This window comes from Alosa pseudoharengus, unplaced genomic scaffold, assembly GCF_046254945.1.
Source record: "Alosa pseudoharengus isolate Yale_2024_CS ecotype anadromous, Long Island Sound unplaced genomic scaffold, YU_APseudo_1.1 YU_APseudo_1.1_scf_24, whole genome shotgun sequence".
Classification (NCBI taxonomy): domain Eukaryota; kingdom Metazoa; phylum Chordata; class Actinopteri; order Clupeiformes; family Clupeidae; genus Alosa; species Alosa pseudoharengus.
The window spans coordinates 22641954-22660283 of record NW_027468689.1 but is presented as its reverse complement, the minus strand read 5'-3'; the positions used below and the strand labels follow the sequence as shown (position 1 = coordinate 22660283).

The 18330-nt window shown below is 47.7% G+C and overlaps 1 protein-coding gene across 1 annotated transcript in view; it reads left to right on the top strand.

Annotated features, from left to right (window-relative positions):
• The first annotated feature begins 2059 nt into the window (after positions 1–2059).
• The window catches only part of sh3bp4a (SH3-domain binding protein 4a), a 45716-nt gene continuing 29445 nt past the window's right edge, over positions 2060–18330 (top strand). Inside the window, exons 1-3 of the mRNA XM_076303504.1 lie at positions 2060–2170; positions 12160–12358; positions 13558–15962. Of these exons, the coding sequence (XP_076159619.1) occupies positions 12238–12358; positions 13558–15962 (2526 nt within the window). The 5' untranslated portion in view covers positions 2060–2170; positions 12160–12237. The remainder of the gene's footprint in view (positions 2171–12159; positions 12359–13557; positions 15963–18330) is intronic.

Genomic DNA, 18330 nt, shown 5'->3' with positions numbered 1-18330 from the left:
ACACCCTCCGAATGCATGCCAAGTTTTGTGTACTTTCGTTCATGGGGGGCCTTACAATAAAACAATTTATGTGTACATTTAGTGACGTACACCAACAAGGATTCCCGGGACACTGAAAGACCGGGGTACACAAAACTTGGTGGGCATGTACCCCCACATGGATAGCATGGAACTGTCATTTTTCGTTTTGATCTGTAGCCCCCCCGCTGGACTGGACCCCCCGAAAGGAGGGTAGGCCAGACACAGTTCTCTGTGAATATCTTGAGAACTGTAGGGCCTAGGATGACCATTTTTTCCGTATATTTGCCTCCAGGGGTCATGTTAACCCAGTTCATGTGCACACATGTGCACAAACAGATACACACACACACACACATTCACAGTAATCATGACACATACTCACACAGTAGACATATGTACGCTTCCATGCACAGGCACATACGCAGGCACACACACACACACACACACACACACACACACACACACACACACACACACTCACACACACACACACACCCACACACATAACATAAACATAACACAAACAATCAAGAATTTCTCATAATTATGAACAGGCAAGATGGAGGTGGGGTTGTATAAAATGAATTTTACATGTGAAATCTATGAACTAATCATGTTTTGGTACTTGTTGTCTAGCAGATACCAGTGAGAATTGAGTGTGGATAATGCAATTTAGTGAGACAGTTAGAATCATATAGGCCTTTCAGCGTGATTTCTTTTTGTGGAAAAAATGTGCTGGACTGGGCGGCGGTCATATTTTGTACCGCTCTGCGGTACATCTAGTTTAAATACCATCCTCTCTCTCTCTCTTTCACCTTCTCTCTCCCTCTCTCTCTGTATACATTTGTGAGAGAGAGTGAATGTCCCCTTCTGTGTGTGTGTGTATGTGTGTGTGTGTTGTAAGTGTGAAAATTGTGTATGTGGCCCCCATTCCCATACTGACTTGTTTGTGTGTGTGTGTGTGTGTGTGTGTGTGTGTGTGCTAATGCTTCACCCGCAAACAGCGCGGCTCTTGATCATTTGGCTCCTCACTTATCCCCGATCTGTGCTTCTCGTCTCCCACGGTGGAAAGAGCCCGCCACATAAATAGCTCACCACACAAGCCCCATGGACCTAATGAGGCGCAATGGCATCTACTCGTGCGTAAAGATGTTTGTCTATCAGCTTGCCTTTGCATTTCAACCAATTCAATTTACACATTCATAAACTCGCCATCAAAAAATAGAAACGCTGTTAGGCCCGAGAACAACATTTCCGTTTGATCCTGGCTGTCATTTGGGTTGAGTAGCGCTATCATGCCAGCTATCATCTGGGGGAAAACGCTGCGTTGTGTTGTCTTGCCGCAAGCCTGTTTGGAATATTGAAAGAGAAAGACCTGTCGTGATGTCTAGCTCCGCGCTGTTGTTTTAAGATGACAGCCTTTCAGTTTCCCATGGTTCTCTCTACCTCTTCAACCTAAGATTCTCCCTGGCGTCGTGACTGAAGTATCTCATCAGGCGTCCGTCAATGGGGAGAAAGGAGAAAGAAAATAAACCCCTCTGTGTTCAAACAGCGCCTGCGTCAGCTTGTTGTGAGACACATCTAGGCCTTCTTCTTGAGCTGAAGTAGCGTGATGTACACTTGCTTTCACGCCATTTCACACATCAGTAATCTGTTGTTGGCTGGCTTGGCTACGCAGTGAGATGTTTATAAAGAACAATCTCTCATTGTGTTACAGTGCGCCTGTTTGTAAACATCGTTGGACTTGTTTGTTTTTCAATTTAATGCGATGTGGGCCGCCCCGCCACTGTGTGTGTGTGTGTGTGTGTGAGAGAGAGAGAGAGAGAGAGAGACTGCTTTCAAACCCGAAAAACATCTGTTAATTAAAGTGCACACCCTTATAAAAGCCGGATGCAATATAAACAAATTAAATTAAAATGTCAATTGAAACGTAAAGCTCGGTATAGTAGGCTACAAATGACAGATGCGAGGCCGTCGTTCCCTAGCAGTCTCCTCCCTCCTGGTGACATCAGTAAGTTGTGCTGGCTGCCTGTAACACAAGCAGTCTGCCTAAGTCTTACAGAGGGGGAACAACCGAACTACTCAACTCGAAGGTCTTGTCTTTTTTTGGATGAGTTTTCAATCGCCTGTATGCTAATGCAAAAAACAAGTGAGTTATTAAGGTCTATTGCGTGTTCGTGTGCGTATTTTTTCATATGCCTTTGGAAGTGTGGCTTTATATTTGTTGTGGAGTCGCTCTCGTTGTCATTGAGAGCGGCAAGCAAGAGAGCTCATGAGCCGGGATAACCCCTGAAGAAATGTGAACCGCTGACTTCTAACTGTTGAGGTTCAACGCCTTAATAATGTGACAATCGATAGCATTTTCATAGTTCATAGATCATTAGCATAGTTTATTTCTACCGATTGTATAGTATTTGAAAAGGTGTTACGCTTTAAACTTTAATGAGGAAAGCAGAAGTTATAGACCGAGAAAATGGTAATTGAACTGGGCAAACGCGTTGGAAATGGCCGTGGTAGACTACTTATTCAGTTGGTTTTGCGCTTCAACAAAATAGCATAGCGTGCACCTTTCTACATCTTACAAGCGGTGTCTTTAAAAATCTTTGAGTGGTTGTTATGTGTTCCCGAGTAAAGGCTAGGCTACCTAGGTAGATGGGTGATTCTCGCCGTTGTTTGGCAGGCTATTGGTTTTGTATTTGCCGTTATAGATGAGGTGTAAGACTGTAAGGACCTCTCAATTATTCAGGCAATACGTGAATTGGTTGACGGGGTTCTGTGAGTTCCGAACGAACAGCATCTAGTTGTTCTAAGCTTTCTCAGTCCTTATATCGAAGTCGTTATATTAAAGTATTAGGCATTGTTCTCACAAAACTGTTTAGCCCGTTTCGGGAACGTCCATTCCGATGTCAATGTCCAGAGCTATTTGATGGAAAATTAAGATTGACACCCAATTTCTATGTTTAAAGGTGCGCATTAGTAGGCTAACGGTCATCTCGTGCCTGGTCATAGGTGCCCCCTACTCCTCCTCCCTCTCTCAGCCGACATTCCATTCAGATTTGGAAAGCTGTGTAACTATGACCCGGACTATATCAGGGTATCCTCAACAAAACCTTGCAGACGACATAACCAACATTCCATTGGCTTTCTTCAGAATCACCAAAATGCAGAAACTATGGAAAAGAATGAGGGCAAATTAACGCACAGAGTACAAAGTACGGCGTGTGTCCGTGATAACTTCGTGCGGTCTGGGCGCTTAATCTTTACGCTCGCAGTAGAAACGACTGCCGTCTAAGCATAAGTATACATGGCTACAAAGTTTGGTTTTGAACAAGTGCCCGCTGTAACCTCCGGGTTGCTTTCCGCGCAGCTAACTCAGCGTCAGAAACTCGCCAAATACGGTCACAGGATACTGTAAATGACTGGTGGCTATATTGAGTGTATCTTTGTGTGTGTGTGTGTGTGTGGGTGGGTGGGAGGAAAGGAGGAAGAGAGGTCAAGGGGGCTCCCAGAAATCACTTCACACTAATGGGATCACTCTTCTCTCTGTCTGAAAAATGTGTTCCATGTCTTTTGATGAGATGACTAGAAGTAATCATTAGTCATTGCAGATCCCAGATCAGCAGGCTTGTGAAAGCTTGTGAAACATGTATTTAAAAATGTTTAAATGTTCACAACATTGAATGTTTCTGTAAGAGTCCTTCTTCACTGTTAAATGAAGGGAAATGGAGGATGAGAGGACTATTCGTACTGCTTCCTTACTATCCACAGTAAAGCTATTTTGGCTTTTCAGTAGCTTTCCATTAGGAAGATAAAAAGTGCATTGTTGTGCAATTAAAAGTGCTCTGGAGGAGATGAGACATGAGCTAACAGATGTGGGAGATATGGGACACTGAAGCTAGCAACCTCTCAAATAGGGTGAGCACTATTCCAAAGTCACCCTGTGCATGTGTGTGTGTTAGTGTGTGTCTGTTTGAGTGTGTGTTTGTTTGAGTGTGTGTTTCATTCATAACCTCGCATTTCCTCTTTTGTCGGTGTGGGTGAACTCCACGGGCGGGGTCTATGTGTGTGTGTGTGTGTGTCCGTCCTTCGTGTGGGATCAGGCCCTCAGGACAGACAAGAGTGGGTCGTCCAGTTGGAGGATTTCAGGCTTATCAGATGACCTTCCTCGCATTGATCACTTGCTGACCGGCAGAGGGGAGCTTCGCGGGGGCTGAGGCCGACTGCCGGCCTTTCCAGACAATTTGCCTGTTTTTTTATACGGCCAGAGAGAATATATATATTAGCACTCAATGTGTAAATACTACAGTCTGTGAGCAGGCTGATATTAAATTCCTCTGCAGCCTCTGGGCTGAGGTATGTGGGGGGGGGGGGGGGGGGGGGGTGCAGCTGGAGGGTCTGTAGGAGTCGCAGGGGAGGCAGGGGAGGGGATGTTAGGGTGGTTTGGGTTATGGGATATTATGAAAGACTGAGGAATCCAAGGCTGGTGCTCATCAAAGTCGGCATTCCCTTTGCTGTTCCTCGTCTCCCCCAAAATGTTTCCTGCCAAGGAGCCCCCCCCCCCCCTCCCCCGATACCCACGTCAACCCTTATGTCCTCCCCTCCAGCCCCCCACCCGCATCCCGTACGACCTCCTCTCCTGCGACCTCTAAGAGTCTGTCTCTGTAATCACCCGGCCAGGGTCCGTATTAAGAGATTGGCTTTCTCTCTCCCCTCCCCTCTTATCCTCCTCTCTCTCCTCATCGTGTGCACTAAATAGCTTAGGTTCATGTCATGTTCAAACAACAGGGGACACTCGGCAATATTTGCGCCCCACATTCCCCCCTGGCACCCCAGTGCCAACCTGCAAATGTTAAGCCTTTCCTTGGGTGAGTGTTCTTTATTGGAAAAAGGGAGGGGGTGGGGGTATGCGTGCTATCCTGGATTACATTAATTGAATCACAATGGGTGGTGAATATACACACCGTATGCACCCAGTTGTGAAAGCTTAATACTTTAATACTGTGATAAGCAAGGAGGCTGTGTACTGCATGCATAGTTTGGTTACAGTAAACAGTCATTATATTGTCTAGAGTCACTGGTGCAGCTCCTGCTGTGAGTGGCTTGTCCAGCTCGCTGGTCTGTGTGTGTCATTCTGGACAGCGGTAGCTTGCTTGTTACATAGGAGACCTCAAACAGGCAGAGCCAGACTAGATGGAAGCCTAGACTAGAAGTGCTTTGTTAGCCATTGCCACGGGGAACACAAACACAAAATGTGCAAAGTTTTGGAGGAGAGAGTCTGTCTGATATTCTGTTTTGAACATTCAGCAAAAGACGTTTCCTCCTGATAAATATTTTAGGTTTTTACACGAAGCGGCATTCCCGCTGAAAAGGCGAGGTGTCTGTCAGGGACCGTCTGGCGTCTTGGTTTTGAAATATTCAGATGATTGGGTGATCGCTGACGAGGGGATTGTCTTGATTTCATCTTCACTCTTTCCTGTTTACATGCCACGCAGCTAGGGAGACGGAGACGGGACGGCAAATCTGCTTCATGTGTCTCTGATCTGGTGTTTTGCAGCTTCTCAGAGACATCAGTGCAATGTGCACTTTGTGGTTTGAGCACCTCTCTCTCTCTCTCCCCCCCTCTCTCTCTCTCTCTCTCTCTCGTCTCGACTGATGCAGTTCATGTGAATCACTTCCACATGGCAGTGGTGATGACATCAGCACTGAGGCGCTTTGAGGAGCAGGAGGGGAGTGGACGGTAGATTCCTGACCGTTAGATTCCTGACGCGTTGGCTCACCTCAGCCTGCGTTTGCTGCTTGGCTCTGGGCTCTGACTGCCCGTCTGGTGCACAGCAGTGTAATAATTAGGTTTCGCTCTCCGCGGCCTCGGTGGGGTCACACATGGTCAGGCCTCCTCTCCTCTTCTCTCTCTCTTTTCTCTCTCTTCTTTTGCTCCCTCTTTCTCCTCTCTCCCTCTCTTTTCTCTCTCTGAAATCTCTCTCTTTCATCCTCTCCTATTTTCTTCTCCTCTATTCTTGATTGCTCTTTGACTCAATCAGTCTTTGCTCTTATTTCTCTCTCATCAGTTTCTCCTGTTATCTTTCTTTCCCTCATATTCTCTCTCTCTCTCACACACACACACTCACACAATAGCCCTAATTCCCCAATGCCCTCTTGCGCTGCAGTGAAACTCATCTCCTGTAACTCTGAGGATGGTTGATTACTTGCAGGCCAAAGCACACACACACACACACACACACACAGGCCAAAGCACACGCGTGCACACACACACACACACACACACACAAACATACAGATACAGGCCAAAGCGCGCGGCAACGGCATGTGCACATGCACACACACACACACACACACACACACACACACACACATGCATTTTATTCTGATATCTTCATACAAGAGACACACACACATACACATGTAGACACCGTGTACACTACATAGATGCAGAAATAGAATGTTTACACACACACAGAGCAGATATACATCCAGTGTGCATACACACATTTTCTGCATGTTTGCTCATGCATGTTGAAGGAAAAGCACACATGCTTGTATTGACATTGACACACTATGGCAACTCCAGCACCCACACGCGCGCACACACACACACACACACACACAAACACACACACACACACACACACACATACCCACACACACTGGCACACTTGGGCAAACTTGCCAGTACGCACACACTGTGGCCACTGGAGGTAAGAAATGCTAAGTTAGCAATTTGCCTCAGCCCAGGGAAACAGAGGTGCAACTATTCTCTTTCCCATCTGTGGACTTGGCAAGAGAAACAAAGAGCCAGAGAGACGGAAAGAGAAACGAGATGTATTTGTCCTCATCACTTCAAAAAATGCCCTAGCTCATCATTTTCCATTGTACAAATTTGCGGTGTACGATTTCATAATGAACAGGAACTCGATGCTGGCTTAGCTGCGCTAATCCTTTGCCTAAAATCATCAGAGTCCCGTTGTTAGGGAGGGCATTCAGCGAGGTATGAATAAAACTCGGCTGCTCCCCCGGTGTCTCCAACAGCGCGGGCAGGACGGCATGGGTGCGCACCAGGGGCGCTGTGGATTACTGCCAGCCCTTAATGCCGCCGGGGGAAACTGCAGCTAAGCTAAAGCTAATGAAGAAGTTTTTTTGCTGCTGCCGCCCAGGCGTGCAGCGCAGAGTCGTGGAGCCGGCCCCCAGAACAGCTTTATTAATTTAGCCTCAGCTTTTGTTGGAGCCAGATTTCTAATCCCCTGCACAAGTCAGGCTCAGTGTGTGATCACTCATTTACATTTGCCTTGGTCATTTAGCAGATGTTCTAGAACAGTCTGCTGTACTGTGTGTAGGACTAGGAGACATTTTATCAGGACATGTGTCCCCTGGGATGTGACCCCATGACCTTGGCGGTTGTGGCACCGTGCTGTACCCATTCAGATACAGAAGCCTATAGCCGTAGTATCACACATATGGTCATTCTAACATCCAGTCAGCTGTAGAAAGTGCTGAACAAGCTTAGTTGTGATCTCACTGTACATGACATCACTGAAAGATTCAGAGCATTAAGTGTTTAGTTACTGATTTCCAAAGTATCAACATTTACCAAGAAGGATCACGTTTGTTCATTTTACAGGCTGTTCTGTAGCAGAAAGTGCTGAGCAAGCTTTTCCTGTATCCTCTCTGGGTGCATGACATCATTGAAGGCTTCCTGATAAGCCTGGTGATTCGTCCTCGTCTTATTGCATCTGACAGCTGTTCAATAAGTCTCTGTTTCATACAGGGCCATAGTTTTCCCACAAACCCCTTTTCCCCTCCCTCTGTGAGGAGAGCCCTACAGATGGAGAGCAGTGATAGGTCAAATGACTTGGCTGCCTTACCCACCCCTGACATGGGCACTAATATTTGCCTGGGTGGTACTAACTCTGCTTCCAAGTCTGGCTCCAGTGGTCCATTGTGGGAAGAAAAGCCTTTAGGCCTGAAGCTGGTGTGTGTGCGTGTGTGTGTGTGTGTTTGTGTGTGTGTGCGTTATTGAACAGGATATGACCTCCCCAATTTGATTTATCAGGACTGTTTCCCTCCCGAGGCACTGTTCGCCATTCCTGCATTTCGCCATCACTCACGGTGTCCCGGGCGGTCCCAGGATTCCCGTAAATAACTCCTGTCCTTTTATTACATTAAGCGTATTATTTACACCCCGCTTTTAATGATGCAATTAATATTCTGGCGCTTTAAGTGAGGGCGAAAGGACAGAGTTGATATAAGTTAATAAGCTATGATGAAATGAATGGTGAAAAGATTGAGATGAATGCTCTGCTGATGCAAGTGTAGTGGCGCGACAGCGTTTTTATTTCCGCCCACTCATCGGAGCTTTGCTGAAGGATTTCGCTTGAAGTTGCCAGCTCTGTTTGCAGCCAGAGTAGAGAAGAGAATTACTGGAAGGCACCGAGGAGAGTGTTTTAATAACTACGATCCCGAAGGTCTTTGTGATATCTTTCCCCTTGTCCTCAGCACACTCTCAGGCCCATGAACTTTATTTTTACTTTTACGAGCTTGGTGGCGTTATTGAGTAGGGAGCTTGAGAGATCTCAAACGACCCGCTATGGCACACAGACGTTTTTTTTGTTGCATTGGAGTAAAACGAGAGACTCTCTGAGATTGGAAAAGAAGAGCATCAGATCAGAGTCAAACTTTTTAGTGAACTCCTTTAAAAAAAAAGTTGGTGACAAATGGGTGACAGTCTGCCTCAGCCTCCAATTTATCATGTCTTGTCAGGCCAATCATTGGATTAATCTATAAACGACTTCATCTGCGGTCGCTAGCTCCTCTCCTTCAGGGACCCAGGAGTCGTTACGCATCTGACAGGCGAAGGAGAGTCTTTAAGAGTGGGGAGGGGACATCATATTGGAGCGAGTCACCGACGGCATCGTTGTGGACTTGGCAGCACCGAACCATGCAGTCGACAGCCGCACAATTCCCCCCGCTGAGAGTTAGTGCCCAGGGAAGCGAGTCTTACTGTACTGCACCACTGGCCCTGGGGAGACATCATCAGGGGTCTGGGCCACATAGTGACTACTCACTAACACTTGTCATGTTTGGTGGTGGTGGCCACGGCAACAGGGGGCAGCCTGGGTTCTCACAGCAAACGAGCTGTCCCATGAGTTAGGCAGATGGCCTGAATTATGGATTAAGCCTAAAAGCAGAGCAGAGCACTTTTTGGGCAGAGATGGGAGAGATAAAGGCAAAATTATATTTTTTGACCCAGTTCAAGCCTGCTTTTCAGGATACACTGGGGTAATACATGCGCACATTAGCAGCATGACATCCCAATTACAAAGAAAACAAGTATGTGTCAATCGAGATATTTCTTGTCTGTTTTCTCTTCAAAATGTATAACATATCCGTATAATTTATTTATCTTAAGGGGCTGCAGAAACATGCATAAATACTCTGTTGAATCTAGGCCTTAGTTAAGATCAGCAGCAGTGCACTGTCTCGCTTCCCTGCCTCAAAAGCCTGAAAGTACAGAAATGAAATCTTTACAGTGCGATAGATAGTTGTAGGATTAAGTCTTCCCCACCCAGCGCAGAGAAGCCCCCGGGGATTATTTTCCTGCACTGGATCATTTCATATCATCTCCGTCTTCAGATGGAATACATCAAAACAGCAAATGTGTTTTTTTTTTTTTTTTGCTTTTGGTGTCTGGAATCTGTTTTCCATCTCACAATATTTTCTAAAAACTGTGAATGGGACACCAGTGGCTTAAGTGGACCCATATTGGGTCTTTGATGAAGATTGCTGTTATCTTCAGGCCCTGGAGATATTGCCTTGCAGGCCCTTATCTAAGCGCTTTTTTTCTTTAAAAAATTTCATTTTTTGGTATTTCTTAGCTACTGAAATTTTAATTCATATACTGGATGCCCTCGTCTCTCTGCCTCCGCCTCTGACTTGCATACTCTACTGATCTGAGCAGCCTGGCTCACTGAGTCCACTTCACTCTACTTCAACACACACACACACTCCACACACACACATGCACACTCCACACACACAAACGCAAACACACACGCACACTTCACACACACACACACACACACACACACAGGCACAGGCACACACACACACACACACACACACACACACACACACACCCCACCCACGTCACATCATATGATGAAAGTTCCCCGGTTGCCTCCGTACGGGACAGATTTACGGCCTCTCCTGCCGTGTGGCCGGCCTCAGTAATCATGCGTAGAGGCTACAGCCCTATGCGTCTGAGCCAAGCATATGCTTACCTTAAGAGGCCATAAAACAGAACAATAGTGTTACAATGGCCCCCTGCCTGTACATCATACAGCCTCAACACAAAAGTGTCCTCTTGATAGAACATCTCTCAGCCTGCCTTTCTGTCTGTCTCTCTATCACTCTCTGTTTCTGTCTCTCTGTATCTCTCTCTCTGTCTCCACCTGTCTCTCTAGCGATCCTATCTATGAATCTGTCTACTGTGTTTGTCTTTCTGTGTCCCCACCCTGATTGTCTTTCTCTCTCTGTCTCTCTCTGTTAACATTGGCCATAATTGTAATGTCATTCATAGCCTCCCTGGCCCGGATTGTGTGACATATGGTTAAGTTAATACCTAGGCTGAGACTTGTATTAGCAACTAATACGGAGACATGTGCACGATACTTGTAAGTGTACTTAGTAGAGATTTCATAACTAATGCACGTCCTCTATAAGGATCTGTGCGACAACAATAGCATATCTCAGCTAAACTCTGAAACACATGTGATGTTCACTTTAGGCCTGAAGCTGGTGTGTGTGTGTGTGTGTTTCAGCTAAGCTCTGTGGGTGTTTGGCCATAGCCTGGCGTGTGTGACATGTGATGTTCACGTTGGGGATGAACTTGTGTGTGTGTGGATGTGTGTGTGTGTGTGTATGTGTTTCAGCTCTGTGGGTGTTTGGACATAGCTAATTGCTGCTGCAGTGCCGTGAGGGGTCCTCTCTCGAGTCGTCCTTTGATGTGCCCGTATCCCCGGGACCACCCCAATTAAGACACACGCCAGATCAGGGGACAGGGAGATGAATACTTAATACTATATTCTACTCTGGTATCTCTCCTTAACGATGCTCCTACCAGTGCAAGATGTCTCACAGGATATCGCTGTAAAGCGATGGCAAACATTTACCGTATTTATGTTCACAAGCTGGTCAAAAGAAACGCCATGTGTGTGTTAAGCAGAGATGCATTCTTGAAATGTCTGGGTGCTGAGTGTTGTGTAGTCGAGTTCCACACACTCTGACAGTCACAGTGCTCCTGAGAATGTGACATTTTTAGCATCGCAAGGACTCAGGCATTCCAGGAGGTGGTGGTGATGGTGTGGGGGGGGGGGGGGGGGGGGGGCGCTGAGTTCCCCTGAGGCAAGGGCATTGGGAAGCACATGGGTATTTATCATTCTCTTTTTAGGAGAATCTTGACTTATGGTGCCCCGGGGCTACCAATGCTCCCTAATTGAAATTCTGTGGCAAATGTTGCCTTATTTTCTTGATGAAATTCGACAGAGAAAAGACAGATGCTGGAAATCAAAATGTGCCTCCTGGAAACATACCTGGAAGGCATCCAGCGTTTAGAAAAAAATCTCTTCTTGGCCATGGAGCAGGACACCCTATAACAACCCCCTGTGTTCATATTGGATTTTTATATGGATATTGTCATTGGCATGAAGCTCTGTTTACAAGTGACGGAAGTGCAATACTGCTCCCTCTTAAAATGTTGTCATGGAGGATGTTCAGAGATGGTGAGACCTTGAAAGGCAATTTAGAAGAGTAACTGCCTATGTCAAATCTGACCACATTGCCTACCCTCACCCTATAGGATGTTGTCCTTGTCCTTGTCAGCAGGCCTGTTATCTGTGGGCTACTCAATTATGTTTTTCAAATGTTTTGTATTATTTGTGTGTTTGTGTGTGTGTGTGTGTGTGTGTATGTTCGTGCGTGTGTGTGTGTGTTTGTGTGTGTGTGTGTGTGAGAGAGAGAGAGAGAGAGATGTGGACAGACAAACTTATTAACAGGCTTCATGTCGATACACCCTGACATGCTGCTGATTATTTATCACAATGGCCTTTTGTGTGTGTGTGTCTGCAGGTGAAATGGAGAGTCACCAATGACTGATGCGTATTTGCTGAGAAATGGGAAAGTAGCGTTACCAGGGCTACCACCACTATGGCCGCCCACCGAATCAGAGTGACCAACAACAACAACATTCTTCCACGCTGCAAGTCAGAGGGAACGCTCATCGACCTCAGCGATGGCGTGTCAGAGGCTACTCTCACAGATGTCAAAGGTCAGTGTGTGGATGATGCGACAGTAACAAGAATCAGAATCAGAAGTATTAGTATACAGGAAAAAGATTGTTTCTGGCTGCTGGTGTCATTCCAGCTTTACAGCCAATATACAGACAAAATGCAATACAGGCAATGTACAAAACAAACAATATAATGTACAGTACTCAGACAATGGTCATATTGTTTAGGACAGTATTCAAGTAATATGTCTCTTTAAACAAGCCAAACAAAGAGCATAGAGTGCCCTCAAAGTCCTTTTAGGCAAGTCCCTCCACTCGGCGGCCATATTGCAATGCATTTTGGGGACTTATCAGGCATCTATTTCAGGCAGAGCTGCCCGTGTATGTGTAGACGACTGCCATGTTTGCGTTATGAACCCCATACATTTCTATGGGAGATTCTTTCAGTGCTGTGTCTCCTCATTAGAAAGTCTCTAGTGCACTGTGCTATTGCAGCATATAGGAGAATGGGATGTTTTATATCTAACTGAGGCACGTTCAGTGGGTCATGAGTTTGGAATGTTCAACTGTGTGCTGCACAGCACCACTCGAAAATGTTCTCTTGATTTACAAATATTATGCGAATCCAGATTAGGTTTCAGACCCCAAAAGAACAAGTAATCTTGCATAATAATCAGACCATGTAATGAGGATGTTGATATCATCAGTCGCTGTCTTTCAGAGAGAGCATTCAGCTTCGTTCAAAGGTGACATGAAAATTAATCAAATCCGTCGTTAACATTAATGAGGCGCTACAACTGAGGGAGATTTCAGTTGCTGGCACATTTAATCTGAGATTAAATGATTATTCATTTCAACAAATTCATACAGTCAGGAATGTTTGCATAAAGATGTACAAAAGACCCAAAACATCACTGAGCACAAGTTACTTAAATATTTTTATTTGATTATACGTTTACATTTATCATAAATAATAATTATTAATAAACATTGCTTATAATGTTTTAGTGACGTGTGGTTTATTTCTTTGAGTTGATGGCAATACATTGTCTAATGTTAGTAAATGTGTGAGTTACTGATGTTTTTTTCCTTCAATATTTGACTGTAATATAAAGAGTGACTAATGGTTTATTCTCATGTTTGACAATACAGTAATGTGTTAAGTTTTACTATTGTTTACTAATGGTTTACTAATAATTTACTAATGGTTTACTAATGGTTTATTCTCTTGTTTTCAGTGCCTTCTCCCAGTGCCTTACGCTTGGACACCTCGGCCTCCTTCGGAACGGCACGAGAGGTGGTGGCCATCAAGGATTACTGCCCATCCAGCTTCACCACACTGAAGTTCTCCAAGGGCGACCACCTGTACGTGCTGGACACGTCCGGCGGGGAGTGGTGGTACGCCCACAACAACACGGAGATGGGCTACATCCCCTCCGCCTATGTCCAGCCCGTCAGCCACCGCAACTCTTCGCTCAGCGACAGCGGCATGATAGACAATCTCGGGGACGTGTCGGAGGAGGGGGCCAGGGAGCTGGACCTCCTTGGCGAGTGGAACGGCGTAACCCTGACGCCCTCACTGCCTTACAGTTGCAACCCTTTCTCCGCCATGCGTTCGTCCACCAATCCTTTTCTCAACGGGTCAATGCAGGGGTTGCTGCTGGACCAGAACGTCCAGGAGAAGGCCAACCAGCGCAACGCCATGGACTTACTGCTCTTTGACAATTTTGCACCTTCCCCATCCCCATCCGCCACCAGCACGATCACCAACACCACCACCACCGCCATGACCAATGGACACAGCAATAGCATCTTTGACCACACGCCTATCAGCCCGAACATGGAGGCCTTGGGGATGCTCCGCAAAGACAACCCGTTCTTCCGGAGCAAAAGGTCCTACAGCTTATCGGAGCTGTCCATCCTTCAGTCTCAGTCCAACGCCCCGCTGCCTTCCAACGGCTTCTTCAGTGGCCTCAAGGCGCCCTCGCCCGAGCAGTTCCAGAGCCGGGAGGACTTCCGAGCGGCTTGGCTGAACCACAGGAAGCTGGCCCGCTCCTGCCACGACCTGGACTCGCTGGGCCAGAACCCCGGATGGGGCCAGACGCAGCCCGTGGAGACCAACATTGTTTGCAGGCTGGACAGCAGCGGCGGAGCGGTCCAGCTCCCCGACACGCACATCAGCCTCCACGTCCCCGAGGGTCACGTTGCCCCCGGCGACACGCAGCAGATCTCCATGAAAGCCCTGCTGGACCCTCCCCTGGAGCTCAACAACGACCGCTGCTCCACGGTCAGCCCCGTGGTGGAGATCAAGCTCAGCAACATGGAGGTGAAGTCCTTCGTCACGCTGGAGATGAAGGTGTCTGTGGAGGTCAAGAAGGACCGGACGCACCTGGCGGAGGTGCTGTGCGTGCGCAGCGACTTCAAAGAGGGCCCGTACGTGCCCGTCCCCCAGGCCTACATCTACAGCGACACGGTGCAGGTCCAGCTGGACAACCTGGAGCCCTGCATGTACGTGGCCGTCGTGGTCCAAGCCCGGAACGGCTCCATCAGCTCCACGGTCTGGGAGCACATGGCGAAGAAGTTGACTCTGGGCTTGTACGGGCCCAAACACATCCACCCGTCGTTTAAAACGGTGGTGGCCATCTTCGGCCACGACTGCGCCCCAAAGACGCTGCTGGTGAGCGAGGTGGGGAAGCAGGTCCAGGCGTCGGCCCCGCCTGTGGCCCTCCAGCTCTGGGGGAAGCACCAGTTCGTGCTCAACCGTCCCCAGGACCTGCAGATCGGGATGTACTCCAACATGTGCAACTACGAGGTGAAGGCCAACGAGCAGGCTCGGTCGGTGCGGGGCTTTCAGGTGAAGCTGGGCAAGGTGAGCCGGCTGATTTACCTCATCACGTCGCGCAACGCCGACGACATCGCCGACTTCACGCTGCGCGTGCAGGTCAAGGACGACCAGGACTGCATCCTGGCCCAGTTCTGCGTCCAGACGCCCCAGCCGCCGCCCAAGACCAACGTTCGCTCCAACGGTCAGAGGAGGTTCCTGAAGAAGAAGGAGGTGGGGAAGATCATCCTCTCGCCCCTGGCCATCACCACCAAGTACCCGCAGTTCCAGGAGCGCTGCATCACCAACCTGAAGTTCGGCAAGTTGCTCAAGACGGTCATCCGCCAGCACAAGAACCAGTATCTGCTGGAGTACAAGAAAGGGGACGTTATCGCCCTGTTGAGCGAGGAGCGGATCAAGCTGAAGGGACAGCTCTGGACCAAAGAGTGGTATATAGGATATTATCAGGGAAAGACGGGTCTCGTGCACGTCAAGAACGTTCTGGTCTTGGGGAAAGTCAAGCCCATCTACTTCTGTGGGCCGGACCTGACCACGACGATTCTGATGGAGCAGATTCTGAAGCCGTGCAAGTTCCTCACGTACATCTACGCGTCCGTGCGGACGGTGCTGATGGAGAACGTGGGGAACTGGCGCGCGTTTGCCGACGCTCTGGGATACGGGAACCTCCCCCTGACCTTCTTCTGCCGGGCAGAGCTGGACAGCGAGCCGGAGAGAGTGGCCTCGGTTCTGGAGAAACTCAAAGAGGACTGCAACAACCTGGAGATCAAGGAGCGCAAGTCCTTTCAGAAGGAGCTAATGTCTGTAAGTAAACACTGTTCTTTTGTATGTTTATTTATGTGTGTGTGTGCATTTAGTCCTTCAGCTCAGTACGCACACAGCACAGTCCATTTGACCTTAAGTGTCCTGTGTTAGTTCTGTCCATCCATCTTGTGATATAAGGCTGCTGAGCGTCTCTCTTGTCTTGCGTTTGTGTCCATCACTCCGCGGAGTGGCTTTTGGGAGGGTAACGCTGATTAATGCTGTGGTGGATGGAGGGGGAGCAAGTGCGGGCTGCTTCTGATGAGAGTGCACTTAGCTTGGCCACTGCCGCCCTTTCATCTGGGCGGCTGCTGCTGAGGGTGCTTAAAAACGCAGCCAGCCCAACTTCCTCTCATGCTTCAATCGCTGGGCCTACACACACACACACACACACACACAGAGGCAAACACACACAGAGGCAGACACATACACATTGCAACCACCGAAGCCTACACTCACACTAACAATTAAGCACACACACACACACCGAACACATAGACACACACAGCACATATATGCACACTCCACCTTCCTGAGAAAGGAGAACAGGCATTAGCATATCACACGCACACAGGCCACTTGCAGTAATGACGTAAACCTCTCCGGAGTGCACCCACGGAAGACGAGAGGCGTGCTTCAGGGCTCGTGCGCGCGAAGACGAAGGAAACGTTTGAGAGCGTGACAGGCACCATCAGCAAGGGCTGACATTTAGATTTGGCTACTTCGCAAATGCTTTTATCCAGCGTGACAGCCTGGTGAATGACCCGAACAAAGCATCTGCGTGTCAGGAATGCCCCCCCACACACACACACACACACACACACACACACACACTTAGAGGTGCAGTTGGTGTTCGTAAGGCCATGGCTGTCCAACCGAGCATCGGAGTGAGCTAAGTTTACAGTTCGAATGTCAGAACATGTTAGGTTTACAGTAAGACACGTTAACAATAGCAGAGTGGGTTGTAGTGATTCTTAAACATACCACCCATGGCACGGAGAGAGATGCCGAACACACCAGAGGAAAGTTGCGGCGTGCTCCAGTTCTGTCAAAAGTGTGTTGGGATTTATTTTTTCCGCTCCGTGCGTGCTGATACAAAACTGTACAAAGTGTTTGGCTTGAAACAGCGTGGTGCCAATTCTCTGATCACGCCTTGTTGTTGAAGGCGCTGTCTGTGCCGTGCGAGCTCAGAGCAGATGGGATCATGGGAAATCAGACACGGTGACACTCTGCTCGAAAGATAGATGCATAACAGTTTCGCCTCGGCCAATATGGGGCTTTTAAACAAAGCGGTGACACCCTCACAGCCTTGACAGCTTTCGCTGTCGCGATGCGTGAGCGGAGAGGACAGAAGCGAGGCCGTTCTCTTTTACTCACGCCAGCGAAAGTGAAAAGCTCGGGTTCATTGGTGTCTCTCAGCATCGCCATCGGCTGGAGGGAAAGGAGGAAAAATGCTTTGTTGTTTGTTGTCAAGGCAACTGTCTGGAGCTTAGGCTTGAGATCCCCCTTGTCTCTGGTTGTTTATGCTGGTTGGGTTTTTGTTGTAAATTCATCTGTGTAAAAACGTCTAAACAAAAGACTCCAGCCAAGTTTTTTCTTTTCAGACAGGGATTGAAACTTTTAGACTCATGTTTACATTCTGACAGTTCTGGTCATACATTGTTTATTTCACTGGGAAATGCATCTTTAGCCTCTCTGTTGAGACGGCTACTAGGCCAAGGGGCTGTAAGGGCTAGTTTATGACAGCCACAGGGATGCTCTGGGCGGTGTTCAGCACACTGTGGTCACTAGCTCGTTCCTAGTGCCTCTGTCCAGCTCTTGCTCTCCTGAACTAACCCCATCATTATTTTAAAGGTGTACTAGCAGTTTGTGTGTGTGTGTGTGTGTGTGTGTGTATCAGCATTGCCCATCATTACTAGGCTCTCACCTGTGTAAGATACAGGAATATTTAAACTTGTTGTGTCATGAATTGTGAAGTTGGTAAAGTCTACTATGCTCCTCATACAGTTCCCAAGCCTTTGTGTGTGTGTGTGTGTGTGTGTGTGTGTGTGTATATGTGTGTGTGTGTGGTGTTGCCTGTGTGTTCTGGCTGGTTCTGGTTTCTTAGCCCTCACTACAATTCCTGGATTTCCTGTATTGCTGTGTTTCCTCTTGTTTTGACCTCTGTCCGGTACAGGCTGCGCTCCTTACATCGGTGATCATTGGATTGTCCATTATTACATGCTGTACTGGCCACTGGCCAAGTAGCATCCGTATATCAACAACACAATCTATACAGTGAATATATGCAAGTCAGACAAAGTCCCTTTTAAAAAACCTTAATTTCATTTTCTCTATTCTGGCATATTGATATCTGGGTGTTGCTGCTGTC